Here is a 17,727-nt window from a genome sequence, read left to right as displayed (position 1 = left end):
TGTTTGTACTTTGTGGAGGTCTGAGGCGGGATGGATGGTTTTGGCAAAGTGGCTTATTCACTGAATTTATTGTTTGGTCGTCATTTGGCTACACTTCATTTATGGAGGGGGGCGTAGATACAAGGTTGATTATTAACAAAATTGTTATATTATTGAAAATGTTGGCTGCCTTGTTGGCTGTGGAAGATGCAAAAGCACGTGCCTAATTTTTCAGGCCACAAACCTCCACAGATTAGATGCTTTCAACTCTTTCATCAGAAATTGGACAGTAATCTAAAAATAGCCCCAAGAACAATGTTCTGGAAAGTTGAATAATCATGATCTGTTGACCATGGGACCTTCCATTACCAGCACGACACAGTTTGTAGGTTCTCATTCATAAGAGAACTGTAGACTGATTGAAACCAATAATAGACTTGCAGCCCAGGAACAACATTTCTGGCGATGCTCTGTATGGCAGTGACACTTGAAAAATGTTTGCATTTTTAACATATTTGTTTTTTTTGCATGAAGTATGATCTACCCATAACTCATTGATTCACTAACCCTGTGTACATACTCAAACCATTGATTGATTTTACTCACAGACAGCGCAGCTGTTGCTAACCCCCCTAGCCTGGCTCATGCGGGTGACCCATTGTATCCAACAGGATTCCCCCAGTATGAGGGAGCACAGGCTAGCTCCCAAGGTGTGTGTGCGTTTTCAGTCAAAGGCTTGCATCTCTATCTGAGCTCTCCAGCCACAGATGTACAGAAACGTTTAAATATACATGTATATTTCAGCTTACCAAAAGAGAAGTCTCCAGTTCTATTTTAGGGTTTTCTGGAGGTTTTTAGGAAGTGAAAAGAAATGTTGACATTCAAGGCAATTTTTTTCAATAACCCAGCATAATAAACAAGTGAAATGGTTATCACGTCTGTGTAAGGGACCAAACAAGTACTTTCTCAATACAGAGGACTTCCCCATGGTGTTGCTGAAGCCATTTTACCAGCATGTCAAGGGAAAAGGTTGACACCCGTACATGTACATCAAGAAAAAGGAATTGGCAGTTTTTGTGGATTTTTTTTTGGGGGGGGATGCATGCACCTCGGGTGGAATTCCTTTGGTGGAAGTACATGTACAAGAAGCAATGGGCTTACCAGTATTTCAGCAGCGAAATTGATAATGCTGACTGTGAAGTTGAAAAGTGACCTCCTTCAAGGAGGTTCTTTGTCGGTGCACTGTACTGTGAAATGCCTCATGTACTGTATGTGCTGATAGAGTAGCATAAAAGAAAATGGTCAAGTCAAGCACAGCACAGTTGGTGTTGGATGAATTTGGTGTTACTCTGACACTGTCGGTGAACACTAAAATGGAATGGCCCATTTCCTTTTATCAGTTTCAGGCAATCTGCTGTTGTCCAAAGAGCAGAGGCGCCTCTCAGTCTGATGGTTCTTGCTTAAAAGTAAAAGCCCAAAAGTAGTGTGTGCGTCTTGTTTTGGCTGCCAGCTCGAATGGAGATGCAAGCCGTTTCGGCACTAGTTGTGAGGTGGAGGGATAGCGTTACGCCTTATCACTCTCATCGTAGCTGCTTGCGTTCTTCAAGCTACGCTCAGTTGCACCCACTCATGGCTGACCTTGTTTACACAGGCGTAGATTGCACAACTGATAGATCTTAGAGGCAGTGCTTATCTATACAAACATTGTAAGCTTGACATGTAGAATGAGACTCTGAAATGTAAGTGAAATACCTTAGACTGTACAGTGTGATTGATACCATCCTTTTACATTGTTCAAAATTGGCCTTCAGATGCAGTTGGTGAATATTAACTCAGAAATATTATCAGTTGACTCAGAAAATTGTCAAAAGGGTAGGTTGCACTGTCTTACAATGTACATCACGGAAATACCATAAGGTTTACTTTGGTAAGTTTTCTGTTTCCAAAAGCAAAATCACCTGGGATGAGAATGAGAAAGCTAACTTGTACTGCACTCATCTCTAAATTTTTTTCATACTTTCGGCCATTTTAAAGTTTTAACTGATTTAGCGATACAAGTGTCCATATTGAGCGACATGGCATTGAAGCAGTGTGACTTTTTAAAAAGTATGTCGTGAAAATGGCCATCAACATGTGCAGTCACCATTTTGCCCCAGTAACACATTTGTGCCCGACTAAAAACAAATGTACACGAAGCTGGCATAATTCCCAAGATTGTCATTACTCCCCAGTGCACGGTCTCCTAAAGCATGTGTCAGTCCATGTGTATACATGTACAGTAGGTCATCGATAGTTGTTTGCTCTGTGGCTTGTTTATCAGCCCGTTTGCCTGGCATTGGAACATTTTTAGTTTGGTAGTGATATTGTGTGTACCCAGTACATGTTATCGCAGTGAGTGTTATCTCATTCTTGTGATGCAGGAGTCATTTATTTCTGTGTAATATTTTCACGTGGAATAAGGTAGACATAGTGTTCATCTTAATGTACATGTACTTGCTACATATACATGGGCATTTGTTTTATTTCATCCACATTGCACGTTTGTACTCGCTGTACTCTACCCTAGTGACATGCTGTATCAGATTACTGTAGCTGCACCTGTTTCTCCCATCTTGTGTCATCTTTGGGTAGCATTTATCACTTTTTTAACTTTTGTATTAACAGAACCATGCACCATCCAACCTAGCCCTCCAAAAACATTACTACCATATGCATTACAGATTAGATACGAACTTAAACCTGAAAAAAAAAATTGTTAGCGGTCTTGGAAATTCTGTTTTCACCTGAGAGAATGTGCATATTTTTACCACCTCAAAAGGATGTTGTCAGAATTGTGACTGAATATATACGAGTACACGTAAACCTTGATAAAACATGTGAGCAGGTGACCCCTTTGTTTTTTTCTCTTTCACAAAATGATCTGAAAGAAGTGCAAACTACTGTGGGTAGCTTCCTACAGTGTGATCATTGTACATGTGTAACATTCAGCATGGTGCCAACATCTCTGGAATACCTGTAATAAGTTGTACAGATTTTGTTTGTTGTGTTTTGAGAAATGGGCATCAATTTGTCCAAATCTGGCATACCAACATACAACCCTGAGTAAACCCATTTTTGCATCTGCCATTTTTACATGCACATTTATTTTGTGACTTGTGTACATGTATGTGTTTGAGTTGGTACATGTGTATGTATGTTCCCAGTTCATCCCCTCTCATCCCATGCCACCCTCTCATGTACAGGCTTCACAAACAACAATGACATCGGGGCCAACTTTGACAAAGTCTTTACGGAAAATACCAGACAGAATGGTAAGTTCTCTTCCTCCAAATACTAACAAAGCAGCGTCAAACATGAACCACGTACAGTGAACTTCGAAGTCGTGGGAAGGGGGGTATCAATTGTTGGTGCAGTTACCCATTACCAAACTCACCTGTTCCTTTAAAAAAGAAAGCAAAGTCAGGCAGACCATATTCAAATTGCAATGAGTGTTCAAAATCAAGTCTCCAGAGTGACGAGCTAAACAATATCTTGGTTATGAAACTGTCAAGATTTGACTTTGACATATAGTGTACCGGTATATACATGTTTATCTGCCATTAGTTGCAGTATGTATCTCTTGCAGGTTCGGGAGGCAATGCAAATCACATGGAAATCGGACGTATTTCAAATTTTCTCCATTTACATTGTACCTTGGACTTTCAGTTTCAAGCCCTGTGTGTGACCCCTCCAATTGAATGGTGCATATCCCGTCCTTCTAGTGGTACACTGTGCACCAAGTCAACATTTCTGTTTACTGTACCTGTGTGTAGGAAAGTAAATGTGACATTGATGCTTGATGAATGTTGGTTTGGCCTACCTGTGTACATGTATGCATGATTGATGAATTGTTGATTAGCACCTGTACATGTATACATGGGTGTAGCTCACGTACAGTATTCCATGTTATTATGAGGTACTTCTTATCAACTGTTCCATGTATGCGTACTCTCTGTCATAGAAATATTTGCCTGAGAGTGCTGCCGAGTGTTTTGTAATGCTGGGAAAATAGTGTCAGAAACAACTGAGCGCCGACGCAAGTCGGCCGTTGCACTGGTATGAGCAGACCCGAACAGTTTGTGATATTTCATGTCGAATAGTTTCAGACATACATTTGTATTGTCTGGAGTTTGTTGAGACACTGGTGTCCTCGCATTGTCGTACAAGTACTAAGAAAATGCAGCTGTTGACAAGAACACTGATGTGTACGCATACATGTACTTTACTAGACATCTTTGAGACATAAGTATTCAGCCCTAAGGACAAGCATAGGTCATCTTATGCACGCGCACACTGCATGTGTCTGAAAAGTTCTGTGAAATCTCTCAAGAAATCTGTTGAAGAAAACTTTTTAAAGGAATAATAATCCAAATCTTTTTCCGAGCTTTGTTTTCTTTTTCAAAATCTAATGAGCGGTGAATTTACCCAGCAGAATGGATATCCGTGCTAAAATGACCTCCAAAACCAGGACACTTTTGCATTGTTATGAAATATGCTTAAGCAGGAAAGTCGAAAACCATACAACTTGCCAGTGCAGCCCTTTCTTGTCCAGTGATTATTAAAAAGAGCCCATGACCCAGATATTTTACATGTGTAATGTCCATTGGCAATGTTTGGACCATTGCGCTCGCCTCTGTTGCATTGTGTAAGACCAGAATCTCTCACACTAAGCCTATTCCTCCCATACCGTTCCTTTTCCCCTCGCAGCCAACACCACAGAGCTCTTTGGCAACATTCTCCAGCCCATGAACCAGGCAGGACAGCAGCCGCCCAAGCCTGTGGAGAACCCTGTGAAGTCAAGTGAGGGTGCCGACCTTGACACCACCCTCAGCAAGCTGGCCACCAACATCAGTCTGGACATCCGAGGGTCTATGTCTCCCAAGAAGTGAGTCAGTTTCCCCCCCCCCTCATCAGATTGGGCTTAATTACTTTCATTTCAAAGGTTAGGCAAATATACATGTAACTAGTATCCATAGAACTAGAGTTTGGGGCAGAACTTTGAAGAGAGCTTCATTGAAACTCTCACAAAGACATCGAAATCTGAACGACTGATGAGGTATACTCTTTTTACATGTTCCATAATCCTTCAAACTCTACCAATATGCAGGAACCAATGGAAGACTCTCTGTAAAAGTGTGATTAGTGGTGCGACTTTACTGTTCCCCATTGACCCCGGAAAATCCTCCAAAATTTTGGTGGATTTTGAAGGATGTAGGACTGTTAGAATCATTTTGCTAATTCAGAAAAACATGACAATTTGAGAATGAAGACAATTTGGGGGTGGAGAATGGAGAGGAAGTGCATAGCTGTTCCCGATGCTGTTTAAGGTTCCCCTGCATCTCATCTTTACATACCTAGCCAGTCCAGGTTTGTAGATGTCAGAAAGACAGTTGATCTTGGTCAGTCTTCGTGCCCAATGCTTGAAAAGCTGGAATCAGTCTCCAAAATATTTGTAGTTTGATCATGATTCACTTTCTTCATACTTAATGTTTCTTTTGCTGTTAGCGTTCCCGCCTGCAACTTTCTGTTTGTTTTTTTGCTTGTTAATTTCCATTTAAAGAGCTCCACTCGGTGTGGAGTTACAGCTCCACGGTTCTCAGCGGCTAAAGTATGTATCATTCATCTGTCCTTTAAGAGCAGAATGTTGTGGTGCTTGTGGGTGTATTATTACATTTATGGAAATACTCAGACCCAGAAACAGGTGCCCCTTCAAAGGTTGGAAGTCCTTGTAGTTTGTTGTACACAAATGATGCCACTCGGGTTGAACCAAAGTTGTGGTCAGGTCCATCCTAAGCATGCACATTGGTCCTAAGTAACAGGGGAACTGACATAAGAATACTTTTGCCACAGGTCACTTTAAAGACACTCTTGTGCTTATTAATGCACTTGTATGCACCACGCTCATGTCAGGCCAAGGCAGCAGACACCAACCACTGTGTGTCAATCAAGAACAAGATAAGGCAGCTTGGGACTTTGAATGCAGTAGGGTTTCCACTTAACTGCACTGAGGTCGCTGGATGGCGCCATTTGAATATATGTTGAAAGGCACCCTGATCGAAACTCACAATGTAATGTCCATAGAGGCTTTGCATGGTAGCCATCTTGCGGGACAGTTCTTTTGTTCCACAGGGAAACCTCCTTTGTGAATACCCAATGGAGCAAAAAGCACTGGCCTGCAAAATGGCAGCCACGCAAACTCTCTATAAACATGTGAGACTTTGTACCCATGTTGATGACCAGTGAGGAACTGGACTGTGTGACATTCTTGGAACACTCCCACATGTTATTCTTTGCACTTGTCTGCCAATAATGCTAATGGATTCTATGGTAGGCTTTTTTGAAAGGGAAATGGATTTTCTGCCTTGGAGCAAAGCGGACAAGGAGCTGAAAGTGTCATGCATTTCCTGTATTATGTTGCCTTGAATGCCATCAAGAGTTGTGTCACCTCCACAGTCTGACACCAGCAATCATAAACATTCTGTGGGGTTTTTTGGTGTTCACAAGCCTTTTTTCCCAAATGAAAAATCAAGCATTTGCTCATGATCTGCACCAGGTAGGGTCGGAGACAAGTCCAGTATGCTCGTACCGGGGGTAGATCACCAAAAGTTAAAAGGCAATGTTCCACATGTACACGTACGATAAGCAGCTGATTAATCACAAAGTGATTGTGATCAGTTCCCACCAGATGTTTTGCTCAGCAAACATGACCAAGGAAAATTTGCAGGGAGTTGTTTTCTGCAGTGCTGCTCCATAAGATAAGATCCTGATAAATGCGTGCACACATGTACATGCATGACATGTATATATACATAAGCGCCTACCAGTCTCTAAAAACTAGGTAAACTCCAAATAATTCTAAGTCTCATTCCTTGTTAGTTAAGCCCCCGTGGCCAAGGTGCAATCTTTCCTCTCCAGATCCAGTCAGATATTCAACAGGAATGGCATAATTTTGTGTAGACATTGTATTGGTCTTGTTTCAAAAGGTCAACTTCGATACAAGGATACCCACACATGTACATGTACCCCCCAGTGCAATGTTGGCTGTTTAGAGTGCATGTTAACATGCTGTCTGCCTTGCCCTACATTTTCCCTCCGTGTATTAACCCCTTCATGGCAGGATTATTTTGACCGCGTCTGCTGGGCTGTGGTATGCCCTGAACGGGGGGCTTTGTCCAGCAGCAGGCCCCATTGAACCAGCAGGTGCATGGTGAATAAACTGTATGTGTGGTATGCACTAATTCTCACACTACAGTGTGGTAGTAGCAGTCCTCTGTAGCGAAGGAGTTAAACATCTTATGTACCGGTACTGTAGAATGCTCAATGTCCCTGTAGTTGGTTCATGAGAGATGTGCAATTCCAAATGGTACCCTACAGCACTGATCGCCAGAGAGGCTTCCTGCATGAATGATCGAACTAACTCCCGCCTAAGCCACACGTCTGTCAGCTGAGCCTTCTCCAACCTCGTTTGCACATGTTATTGGAAATTTAATTGGCCCAAGAGCTGGTGCGACTTTGATGAAGCTCGCACAGATCGGGAAACTGAATTGGAAGTGGCAACATGAGATGGATTGTTTGATATTTCATAGCGCTCACGTTGACATGTCACGTGAACAGTCAAGTACCGGTGCCTCTCCTTAAATTGGATTGGCATTGATTTTAATTTCGTAAGTGGAATTTCTAATCCTGACAAATCGTATAGCTACATTTGTAGGTAAATTGCAAAATGTGCATCAAAAAAGTTCTAACGTGCCTTATGCATATCAGGCAGAAATGCCTGGCAGGCGACCAGACCTTCGTACTTACACTGTACCGCTACCTGTATTAATTCCTGTGTCTTTGTGAACTAATTCTGCATGTACAGTGGCACTTACATGTCTAGCTGTGACAAAGATCTTGTTGAATATTGAGTAGTGGTTTTGGAATGGGCTGAATTTGAGACCCTCTCCTCCCCCAGTGACATGTCCACGCCCTAATTTGTTGAACAGATTAACCACGGGTCTCTCCCCTATGCAGATTTGTTATTGGAGGTGGGCTTGGTAATTTATTGATGGACTGCATTTTAGGTTCCCTGACCGTAATCAGTGTACATTTTTTTGTTTGGTTTGACATACTGGAGATGTTGTGTGATTGATTTGGTAGTGAAATCAGTTTCTCATGAGACAGTATGGAATCCTACTACACCTGCACATGTACCTGCATGTACTCGAAATGGGCCAATTTTCTTTTTGGGGATTGTCAGAGCAGATGAACACTCCACGGGTCAGTTTGGGCTATGGTAAATAGAACAAAGGGCAGTAAGTTTTCATCAGGTCCATGCATGCATTTAACCCACAGAAAGTGTTATTTATGTATAAGCGGGAGCATAAAAGATGCACTGAAGACATGGTGCAGTCCAGTGGTTTGAAAAATGATTGTACCTAAATGTACATGTACCATGCCGCAGATTAAGACCTTTTGCCCTTTTCCATTGTTGCTCTCTTGGATTTTAGATGCACACAGTGGTCTGTATTTACTCCGAAGGGGAATTTGTGTCTGTCTGCACTTGTTTAATTGGAATACTACAATGAGTGACAGAAATAACAGCTCACAAAGTATCCCCATCCCCACGCATTTCTCGTCGGTAGGTCAGATCATCAGTGGAATAAGCAAGCGTCGACGACGGCGGGTGGCAGGACAGGCGGCGCAGCATGGCAGCCCGTCCAGGTGGCCTCCACGACGTGGCCCCAGCAGCCTCAACAACCCTACATGGTAAGGACACCCTGCAGCCTTCCCAAAGCATTCAGGGCCCAATCTCACAGAATGCTGCTACAAAGCTGACAGCACTGCTCGGCAAACTTTTGTGCTGAGCCCAAAGGAAGCATGGGATCAGTCTCATAGTGTGACATATACTGTTCTTGGCATGGCACTGCAGCTGGTACCCTGTTTCCGCTAAGCGAGTGTTTTCGTAGCAAATCTTCCGGTGCTCAGCAGGTCAGTGACGTTTGGCCCTGCTCTGTTAGAAACTGCCCTCAATCACTCACGTGTACCGGTACCCTCACCCATCCTTTTCATTTTTGCACTACACTTCACGCACTCCACCCTGCCCTATATTTCTTATAAGCTCTCAGGGGGCCACGCTATCAATGCACAAGGTTCTTAAATTTCAGTACAAATGCCAAGAAGTTTGACTTACTTTCACCTCATCAACCATTTCATGTTTGGCGTTGATTTACAGGTGTTGGCGGATGGTATTAAAAAAAAGGGCTTTAGTTTGTTTTCTTTTTTTCAGAAACTGAATGTAAAAAGTACTAAATATGAATATCAGTGGTATACATGTATCTGTGGGGTTAGTGTAGTTACAGTAATTGTTTATCATTTCGTGTACATATGGAGTAATTCCAGTACTTGCATGCAGTTGGTCTCCATACCTGTACCTTTGAGAATGACCACGTCTAATCACACCTTTGCTTATTCCACCGCAGCACCCATTTTGTTTGCACTTGTCCTCCATTAGCTAAACAGAAAAACTGGCTTTTAAGCCAATCTTATCTTGCACTTTGTGTTAACTTCACCCACATGCACACTAATCCCAGGAGCCCAACCAGGGACAGATGCCCCAAATGGTGAGTGCATTCTTGCTTTAGCCGCAGGGGGAAAGATTGAATTCACCGTGGTCAGTTTGTTGGTACAGTTGTGATCATTTGTGATCATCTACAGTAGATCATGTGTTTGTGCACGGACACCGGTTGGGATTATTCATACATGTACATGTACATGTAGGTACCGGTAGTGGTACAGGCTTTGCCTATATTCTGACCTTAGACAGTGTAGGAGAGGGGGCATTAAAGAGGTTTTGCAGGTGCACTGAAATGTGAACACAGGAGCATTAACACAGTAGAAATCTACATGTAATAGCCTTCACTGACCATTCATGCTTATGAGCATTATACATGCGTAGGCTTTAAGCTGTCTTGAACCATTGCCAAAGGCTTGAGCAACGTTATGATAGGCAGCATCCAAGAAAAATATTGTATGCGCAGCCTTATCCTGCTTGTTAAACAAACAAAATCAAATGACTCCTGCAATACCAGGGATTGGTTCACCTGCAGTCTCATCATCTCTTGATCAAATAAATCAACGGAGCAGGAGATGGAAATTGGCACTTGGGCTCATATTTCACACCAGTGCCTGCAGGGTGCATGCTGTAACTTTCAACATTAAATCAGTGCCGTCGACTCATCCATCTCTATGGCTCAGTCTTGGTACACCCACCGTAATGCTGAACATGCATACTATATGAGTACATGCAAAACCTCTGTATGGCTTACACATGACCAGCTCTGTGAAAATCACCCGAGCTACTTTTAAGTTTTTGTTTCGTATGGAAAAGAGCAAACTGCTAATCTGGTACATCTTTGTATAGATGTACCACTCAGTTTGGTATCCTTATTAAAATGGACATTGTGAGGATGAAAAATGCAAAGAATTGTTATTGCTTTACCTTTTTAAAGTTTTTTGTTAAGGCGTCTGACTTACAATTGGTTCTGGCGACTTGTGACACAATTTCAAAATAGGGTGTCATGTTTGTACCCGTAATTTTGTGAGCAGAGTCTCAAAGTCAGGTTATTGGCTGACGAGAACCCATATGTTCAATACAGCTTGCCATTAATGTTTCTTTCCAGCAATGACCCTATGATTGCCAAGCACAATGCTGTAGCAAAGTGCATCAGGATAGGCGCAAACACGTAGGACTGAGTCCACGGTCACCAAAGCAGAATGTGCAGAAGCATCCATGTACTTTTGTGTTGCGTTACCGAAAGAGTTGAATTCCTAAAGCCATTAGCCTCGCCTTTGCTTTTATCTCAACATGCATCAAGTAGCCTCTGAGCAGTGCACTATGTGCTGTATAAACAGAGGGTCGACACCTTATCACTTGTATCTCTGTATGCAGCAGCATGCATATGTGCCATCAGTATTCTTGTGTTGGCTCATTCTCTCGGAATTAGCTACAAGGAATAATGTTCTTAAGGGCTGTTGCCAATTCCAAACTAATCTGTGCAGTCCAGTGACTTCATGCAAATGGATTTCCATTTAGCAGATGTAAGCGCTTGTAGATATACAGCCATTACGTGTCCCACGGGGTTGTCTGCAGTGGGCTTGCCGAGCAAAGCTGCCGGTCCCTGTTAATTTGTTCATTGGACCATCAGAGAACCACCAAGGCTGTATTGTGGGAGGGTGTGTGGAAAGTAGAAAAGTACATCCATGTACACACAGTGTACTCTGATTAAATCAAGTGGGCGGGAGAGTTTGCCAGTGTGATGAGATGGATTTGTCCTCCCTGGCATATTGCTATGACTTCAGCATGGATATACACTGTAGCTAGAGGCAAGAAACAAACAAATGCTGAAATAAGGAGTTTAATTTTTAATAAGAACAAAAGGTGGACATTTGTTATGTGCAGCACAGTTACATCTTTTGTTTCATTTTGGTTCTTGTCCTGGGCAGGGGTTTCGTAAAGTTCCTTGAGGCATTTTAACTAAGTTGTACTTTTACTAAAATAGGGACTTAAAGTAAATTCATTTACTTCCTGAACTGTTTTGAAGCAACTGTTTTCGCCGTGGCAACTGTCTACAGTAAGCCTAGCCACGAGCAGTAGCTGGTATTGCAAAAACCCTAAACCCACCTGTACTTGTAGGTTGCTCTCTGTGCCAATGCTAACTTAATTAGTAACTCCCTACACTGTTCGAGAAAGAGTACATCTATGGGGAGGTGCGACCATCCAGGACTTTCACAAAATCGCAGGTAGCAATCACATTGGGCCGATGAAAACAACTGCAGTGGGCATGCTTGGCCCTCCTGATCAAAAGGAAGATTGTGCAATCCAATCCTCTGACTGGCTGGTATACGCGTACATCACCATGGTCGCTCTTTTCATCAGCACGGTGTAGTTGCTACCTGCCATTTGGTGAGAGTCCCGGATATCCACGTCACCCCATTAACTATTACGTGCAGCGTTTGGTACCAGCCTCTCTTGGATTTGCTGTTATCCTGGTCTTTTGGGGTTTTGAATCCAGCAGGGTATGGGTGTCAGACCGGTTGGCATGCAGCCGGGGATGGCGGGCATGTACCCCCAGCAAGGCATGGCACCCATGGGGATGTATGCACAGCAACAGCAGCAACAGCCACGGATGATGGCCCCACAGCAACCCCAACCCAGCGATCCTTTTGTGAGTAAAGCTGCTTTTTGTTCAATCGACAAATATGTCCCCTTATTGAGCCCCGTGTTTAATCGCTCGACGGCAGGGTTCCCTTGTTTTTTGTCTGTCTGTTATGTTCTCGATGTAAGTTTCATTCAGCATGCTGTTTCCAGAGACCCACTGTGTCCTTCGTTTATTTTAACAGCTTAACATCTGTCCAGCTATATGTGACAGAGTAGATCATGCAGCAGTGTCGACTTGCTGTTTTGAGCAATGCTGGATTTGCAGACTATGCTATATTGACTGCACAGCGCCAGCTGCTGGATTTTGTTGCATTTTTGTGGCACACAAATAAGTTGATAGGAATTTGGGATAATAGTAGTTCATGCTCATCTATCTTTTTCTTTTTTTTTCTAATTTTAACAGGGAAATCTCTGAAAGTGTACCTCTGAGATCAGCCAGGAATAAATGATAGATACATGTATAGTAACACACAAACCAGACAGAAGTCCAGGATTGGAGCAAGTACAGCACACAACGTGGACCACCTCCCGTCTGTCACCTGACCAATCAGAGTTCTCCAGATTCTTGGAAGCAGTGTTATGCTAATCCATATGTTGTACCTCAGTCGTTGTGATTGAGAATCGTGAATATTCATCAGTGTGTTTCAGATTATATACTTAAGGATTTATGTATAAGATGTAAATACATATGACTCGGCTATCCAATCTGACGTGGTTGGTAGTAGGCAATATTAATTTCTTTTATCCCGACTGGTCAGTTAGGTTAATTCTCCTCCTCCGTTGACCACTCAAGGTCAAGAGTATTTGTGGCCAGGAATTCCACAAACAGGGTAAAAACCAGGTTGAGTTACAACAGCGTAAGCCAGTTTGTGGACTGCACTGCGACCACCGAAGGTGATTGCTTACTGCCACGGTGAACTGCATACCCGTGAAACCTTCAAAACTTCTTTCTTTTTTTAATCTGATGGGTTTGGCAGTCCTCTGGAGGATGGATATTTGTACTGACCTAACTTTCGTATAAAGCCTCCAGGCTCAGCTACCTGTATTGAACCAGAGACAAGCTGGCTTTTGCTCTCAGCCATTTCTTTTTCCCGGATGAGTAGGGAGCTTCATAAATGACAACTTCTAAAAAAGGCCTTAAGTGAAGATTTTCGCGTATCGTCGGTTCTGATCAAAGCGAGTAGCCAAAGAGCCGTCTACTTAGCTAGACTTCCAATCCCGATGTTTCCATGTACATGTATCATGTGTTATACATGTGTGATAGTACCATCTGACGTCTAAAAAAGTAACTCTTTGTGGATACACGTATGTATTTAGTAAAGTAACAGAAGAAATAATTATGCCAAATGAAGTGAGCTATGAATTTTTTTTACCTTTTCTTTAGAAGAAATAACCTGTGGAAAAGCAAGCTTATATATTTGCCTAATTTTCCTCTATCGCTTACCAGATTCTTATTTTTGTTGTAACATAGAAATTATGTGTCAGTGTTGTAGTGAGTTTGTTTGAAGTGACGTAATAAGTAGAAAGGTTGTTTCCATACCAAGTTTTATGCTGGAGGGTATTTTTGGAAACAATGTATCAACTTACTGAAGCCCATTCACTGTTCGTCCTTTTTCATACAACTCTGTTTTTCCGGATTTGGATTTACAATTCCAAAAAGTCTTTGAAATTTCTTCACGGTCCTACACATGAGATCGGGCACTTCCTGGCCGCTGTAGTGACACTAGCCCATGCTAGATGTCGAAGAAAACTGAATTAAATTTCTTCATCCACACATTGTAATATAAAAGATAATGTTTCGTACAGATGGAACTCCATTAGGAACGTTTGGATCGTTCGGAAAAATGAGCCAGTTCAGTATTTCAAAAAGCCAAGGTCATTCGGGACCAAAGACTGCGCTTGAGTCAGCGCATGGCCGCGCTGACGAGTCAGACTATTGTGCACACGCGTACATAGTACCGAATAGCCTAGTGCTTGGTGTTACGGCCGATGATGTAATAATCGACGCATAATGTAATACCGACCGATAATGTAATCTACGGTTATTACATTGTCAACCGGTTTGGGTTATTACATTATCGGCCGTAACAGCTGGCCATGCGCTGTTAAATGACGAACTGGCTCATTAAAGTTGCCTGTTCGCATTTTTTGGTCTGCCTGATAAATCTGCCTTTGTTTTGCCGTTTATATGGACGCATTCAACGAAAACGTCAGTTGCACGCATTGATGAAGTGGAATCAAACAGTGTTTGAAACAAGACGAGAATGTTTAGAAAAAAAAAACACGAGGATTGTGGATCAGTTTACTGCAGGTCAGTCGTGTGGGTAGATTTTGTAAGCTTTATTGGTCTAACTTAAACGGTGGGCTTTCACTGAATTTTTCAAGCTAAAAATCATTTACCCTGAAAACTACTTTTTTATTATTTCGAGTCAATTTAGCCTACTGCAGCTAGTCTTTATTTGAGGGCAGCAGTTTGTACATCAAGGTTTCCTGTGGTGAATGTGGAGACAGTGATTGCAAACGACTTTACACGAAGTGTGTTTGCCAGCATGTTAGCCTTGTAGTATTGAAGATTATGTTCTTCAGCTTTTGTTACGTTTGTTTCCGGTGCATTGGCGATACACTTCTGTTTGTGCTGTGTGTTATTTTTTTCATCTCAGATTTTATATGTGGTGTGAACCTGCAGTTTCGACGAAATCGTTCACGTCGCTTTGCACCAAAGACCGTACTGAGACGCTTTGAACATAAATAATTATTGTTCACCTGGATATTGAATTGAAAATCAGCAGCCGCAGTATGTCGTACGCAGTCGTATTTCCGTTACGGACAAGGTCAATAAACTTTCCTATTCACTTTTTCAGATTTCTACGTACGAATGAAAAGGAGTACGTAAGCTTTATGAAGTTTGGTTTCCATATGGTCGTAACGAACGCTGATGGCACGCAAGACGTCAAGACGCAGACAGTCATGGGACGGGAGACACGCTGCGTTACGTTATTCCACCAATAAAACCATGCAAATTGTCGCATAAAACCCCTGTTTCGGTAGGAATTACGCCCCTTGAAGCCTAACTGATACCCCAGTAGTTTGATGTACTTTGTTTATGGTCAGCTATTTGGTTGACAACTGGGGCTGCATAATGCGAGTAATCAGGAGAAATGGACAAAATGAGTGGTACTAAGCGAGAGGAACGTCGTTGTACGCCCTTCATGCCAGCGTGCGTGTATTATAGGCCTATTTAGCGACTCAACGTAGACAGTCAGCAAAGTTGAACCGGGCTCAACTTTTGCCGGTCCGTTTGGAGTTGGTTTGCGTGTGTCTGGGTTATTGGCGACACCTCCGTTTAACATGTTTCCATATGTCTGCGTTGCAGGTTGTGTCTTAGTTGCGCTGCTTTCTACGTTTCTTACGTCGATTTCGAAACCTCTACGGTAGACTCGCAACCGTTTCTGTGGGTAATCCAACATACGCCCTTACTTCACGCTTTACAAGTCCACACTTTCTTCATCCATGTACATATGCACTTGTAATTCGCACTTAGAAGACATACGTTCGACATGCCGTCAATGCGTGCGTGTTGTACGAGGGCATGTACGAATCAGAAGTAGTACGCAAGGACCTCAAGTTGTGCGTTCGTGCGCAGGTCTGCAAACTCGCTTGAGGAAAATGATTCAGCATGTCACTCATACATGAAGCAGCTCTTGTCTAATGTCGCTGTGCCCATTGGTCGACAGAGGGAATAGTGCATTGGGGATACGAGTGCCAGTGTACGGCAGAATGGTAACCGAATTTCGTGCAAATCCACTGAGCTACCAAAATCCACCACGTCCAAAGCCACCTTTGTGAGTGGGCCCTGCGTCTTTATGTGTTTTCCCAGGTCCTTGGTTTAGTAGCAAACGAAATGAGGATAAAGTAGTATAAACCGAAACAAGGCAAAGTGCAAATGGACCACCCGTGACACACGTTGGAAATCGTTTTTAGTTGTATCACTGCCAATATTTTGCTTCAACCTTTTACTGAAGTGGTAGAATGTCGGAGCTGCTAAATTTCACTACAATTTCATGGCGTTCTCGAGAAAAGTTGTTTGTTACCCCCAAGCAACGATGGTGAGGAAATGAAGTGTCAAAGTGATTTATGCTCGTCAAACAGTCGGTTTGGCAAAATTACCTCCCAGCAGTTTCATCAAGGAAGCCCAAGGAAACTGCGTGTTGTTCACCGTGAACTGTATGTAACATGGTTTGCAGAAGTAAGGTGTTCCTGTAGGGACGCATACTTGTCTCCATGCAGGCTGTGGTAATCATGTTAGGAAATCATGTGTAGTTGGTCTCAAAGTAAACCCAGCAATAGCATTCGTGATTCCTACCGAATTAGAGTTAATGTAAAGTATTTCTGTTAACCCTGGGTTGGTGAACTCTTTCTTGCTATCATTTTTAATACATGTGTAAAGACTAAACACGTCTTTAAGGGATTAGTGGTGTGTAAGAATTGAGCACGTGATGTCTAGCTTCTCAAGAAACAAACTAATGACAAAATTGTGTTTAATTTCTGAAGACAGGTTTTGAGAGTGTGCTGTCAACGCTAATAGATAAAAACTTCATCAGGATTACAGTCGTTTAGCTGTGAACAGATTTTCAGAACTGGTTTTATAGAGAAAATATTGTGCGGTTTGCTCTGATCTTTTCTTCTCTAAAAGATCAGTATGTCCCCCTGTATTGTGTGTAACAGTCTGATGTAGTCGCCATGGTTTCTTAAATATTGGCGAACGAAAAAAATGATTCGATTGTATCGTAAAGATCTATAGGATATGAAATAAACCTTTTTTCCATGTTTTGTTAATGTCATTTTCACACAGAGTTATTCTATTATGTATAAAATGCAATATACTGCGGTTGTTAAAAACTGAAGAAAACAACTTAATATCATGTCATGTTTCGTTTCAGTAATTAAAATAATACTTAAAATGTCCGACCACAATTTGCTTGCTTTTTATTTTTGTGTACGATGTATTGTACAGTTTAACTAGACATCGTTTAAAACCTGCTTTCAACTTTTTATCATGAATCCTCACGCGTACCTGTCAGGGATTTGGTTGAATCGCCGTTCTTACGGCCAAATACGGCCACGTCCGTACAAAATCCCGTACATTAACCAACATATTAGGATTTAGCGACTCGTGCTTTTACTCCAATTTCACTTTTTTTTACCCCGTGTTATGGAGGTTCTATACGACGAAGCCTCTTGCATAGTAGTCTTCGCCCCATTCTTTCTTTGAGAACCTGTAAATTGAGTTTGGGAATCTTGAAATTGAGGTTGTATTCCACAATCATTTATCCTCGACTAGTCGAGACTGAACGAGTTTCTTACATCCAGCGGCCATTGTGTCACAGACCCCAAAGAATACCGCACTATATGGATTACACGTGTGCTTCATGTTTTGAAGGTGCGTAGTATTAAGCTGGGTTCTCACACTGGCGAGGTATAAGCTGAATCGCGGTGAATAACAATTCTAA

At 42.3% G+C, this 17,727-nt stretch overlaps 1 protein-coding gene across 15 annotated transcripts in view; it reads left to right on the top strand.

Moving 5' to 3' along the window:
* Positions 1-17,191, top strand: part of LOC110986186 (phosphatidylinositol-binding clathrin assembly protein LAP-like) — a 56,301-nt gene extending 39,110 nt beyond the window's left edge. For 7 of the 15 annotated variants that reach the window (XM_087146410.1, XM_087146409.1, XM_087146407.1 and 4 more), the window contains 6 exons: positions 3,222-3,290; positions 4,726-4,903; positions 8,643-8,766; positions 9,591-9,620; positions 12,072-12,224; positions 12,621-17,191. In XM_087146410.1, the coding sequence (XP_087002536.1) occupies positions 3,222-3,290; positions 4,726-4,903; positions 8,643-8,766; positions 9,591-9,620; positions 12,072-12,224; positions 12,621-12,632 (566 nt within the window). In that variant the 3' untranslated portion in view covers positions 12,633-17,191. Of the gene's footprint in view, positions 1-587; positions 690-3,221; positions 3,291-4,725; positions 4,904-8,642; positions 8,767-9,590; positions 9,621-12,071; positions 12,225-12,620 lie in introns of all 15 variants that reach the window. The other 8 variants (XM_087146411.1, XM_022247856.2, XM_022247861.2 and 5 more) reach the window with 6 other exon arrangements.
* Positions 17,192-17,727: the final 536 nt, after the last annotated feature.

The sequence above is a fragment of the Acanthaster planci genome, linkage group LG15 (genome assembly GCF_054643075.1).
Source record: "Acanthaster planci isolate LZ-2023a linkage group LG15, COTS_SCS, whole genome shotgun sequence".
NCBI classification, from domain to species: Eukaryota; Metazoa; Echinodermata; class Asteroidea; order Valvatida; family Acanthasteridae; genus Acanthaster; species Acanthaster planci.
The sequence above is the reverse complement of the archived record's forward strand: the minus strand, read 5'-3'. Positions and strand labels throughout refer to the sequence as shown.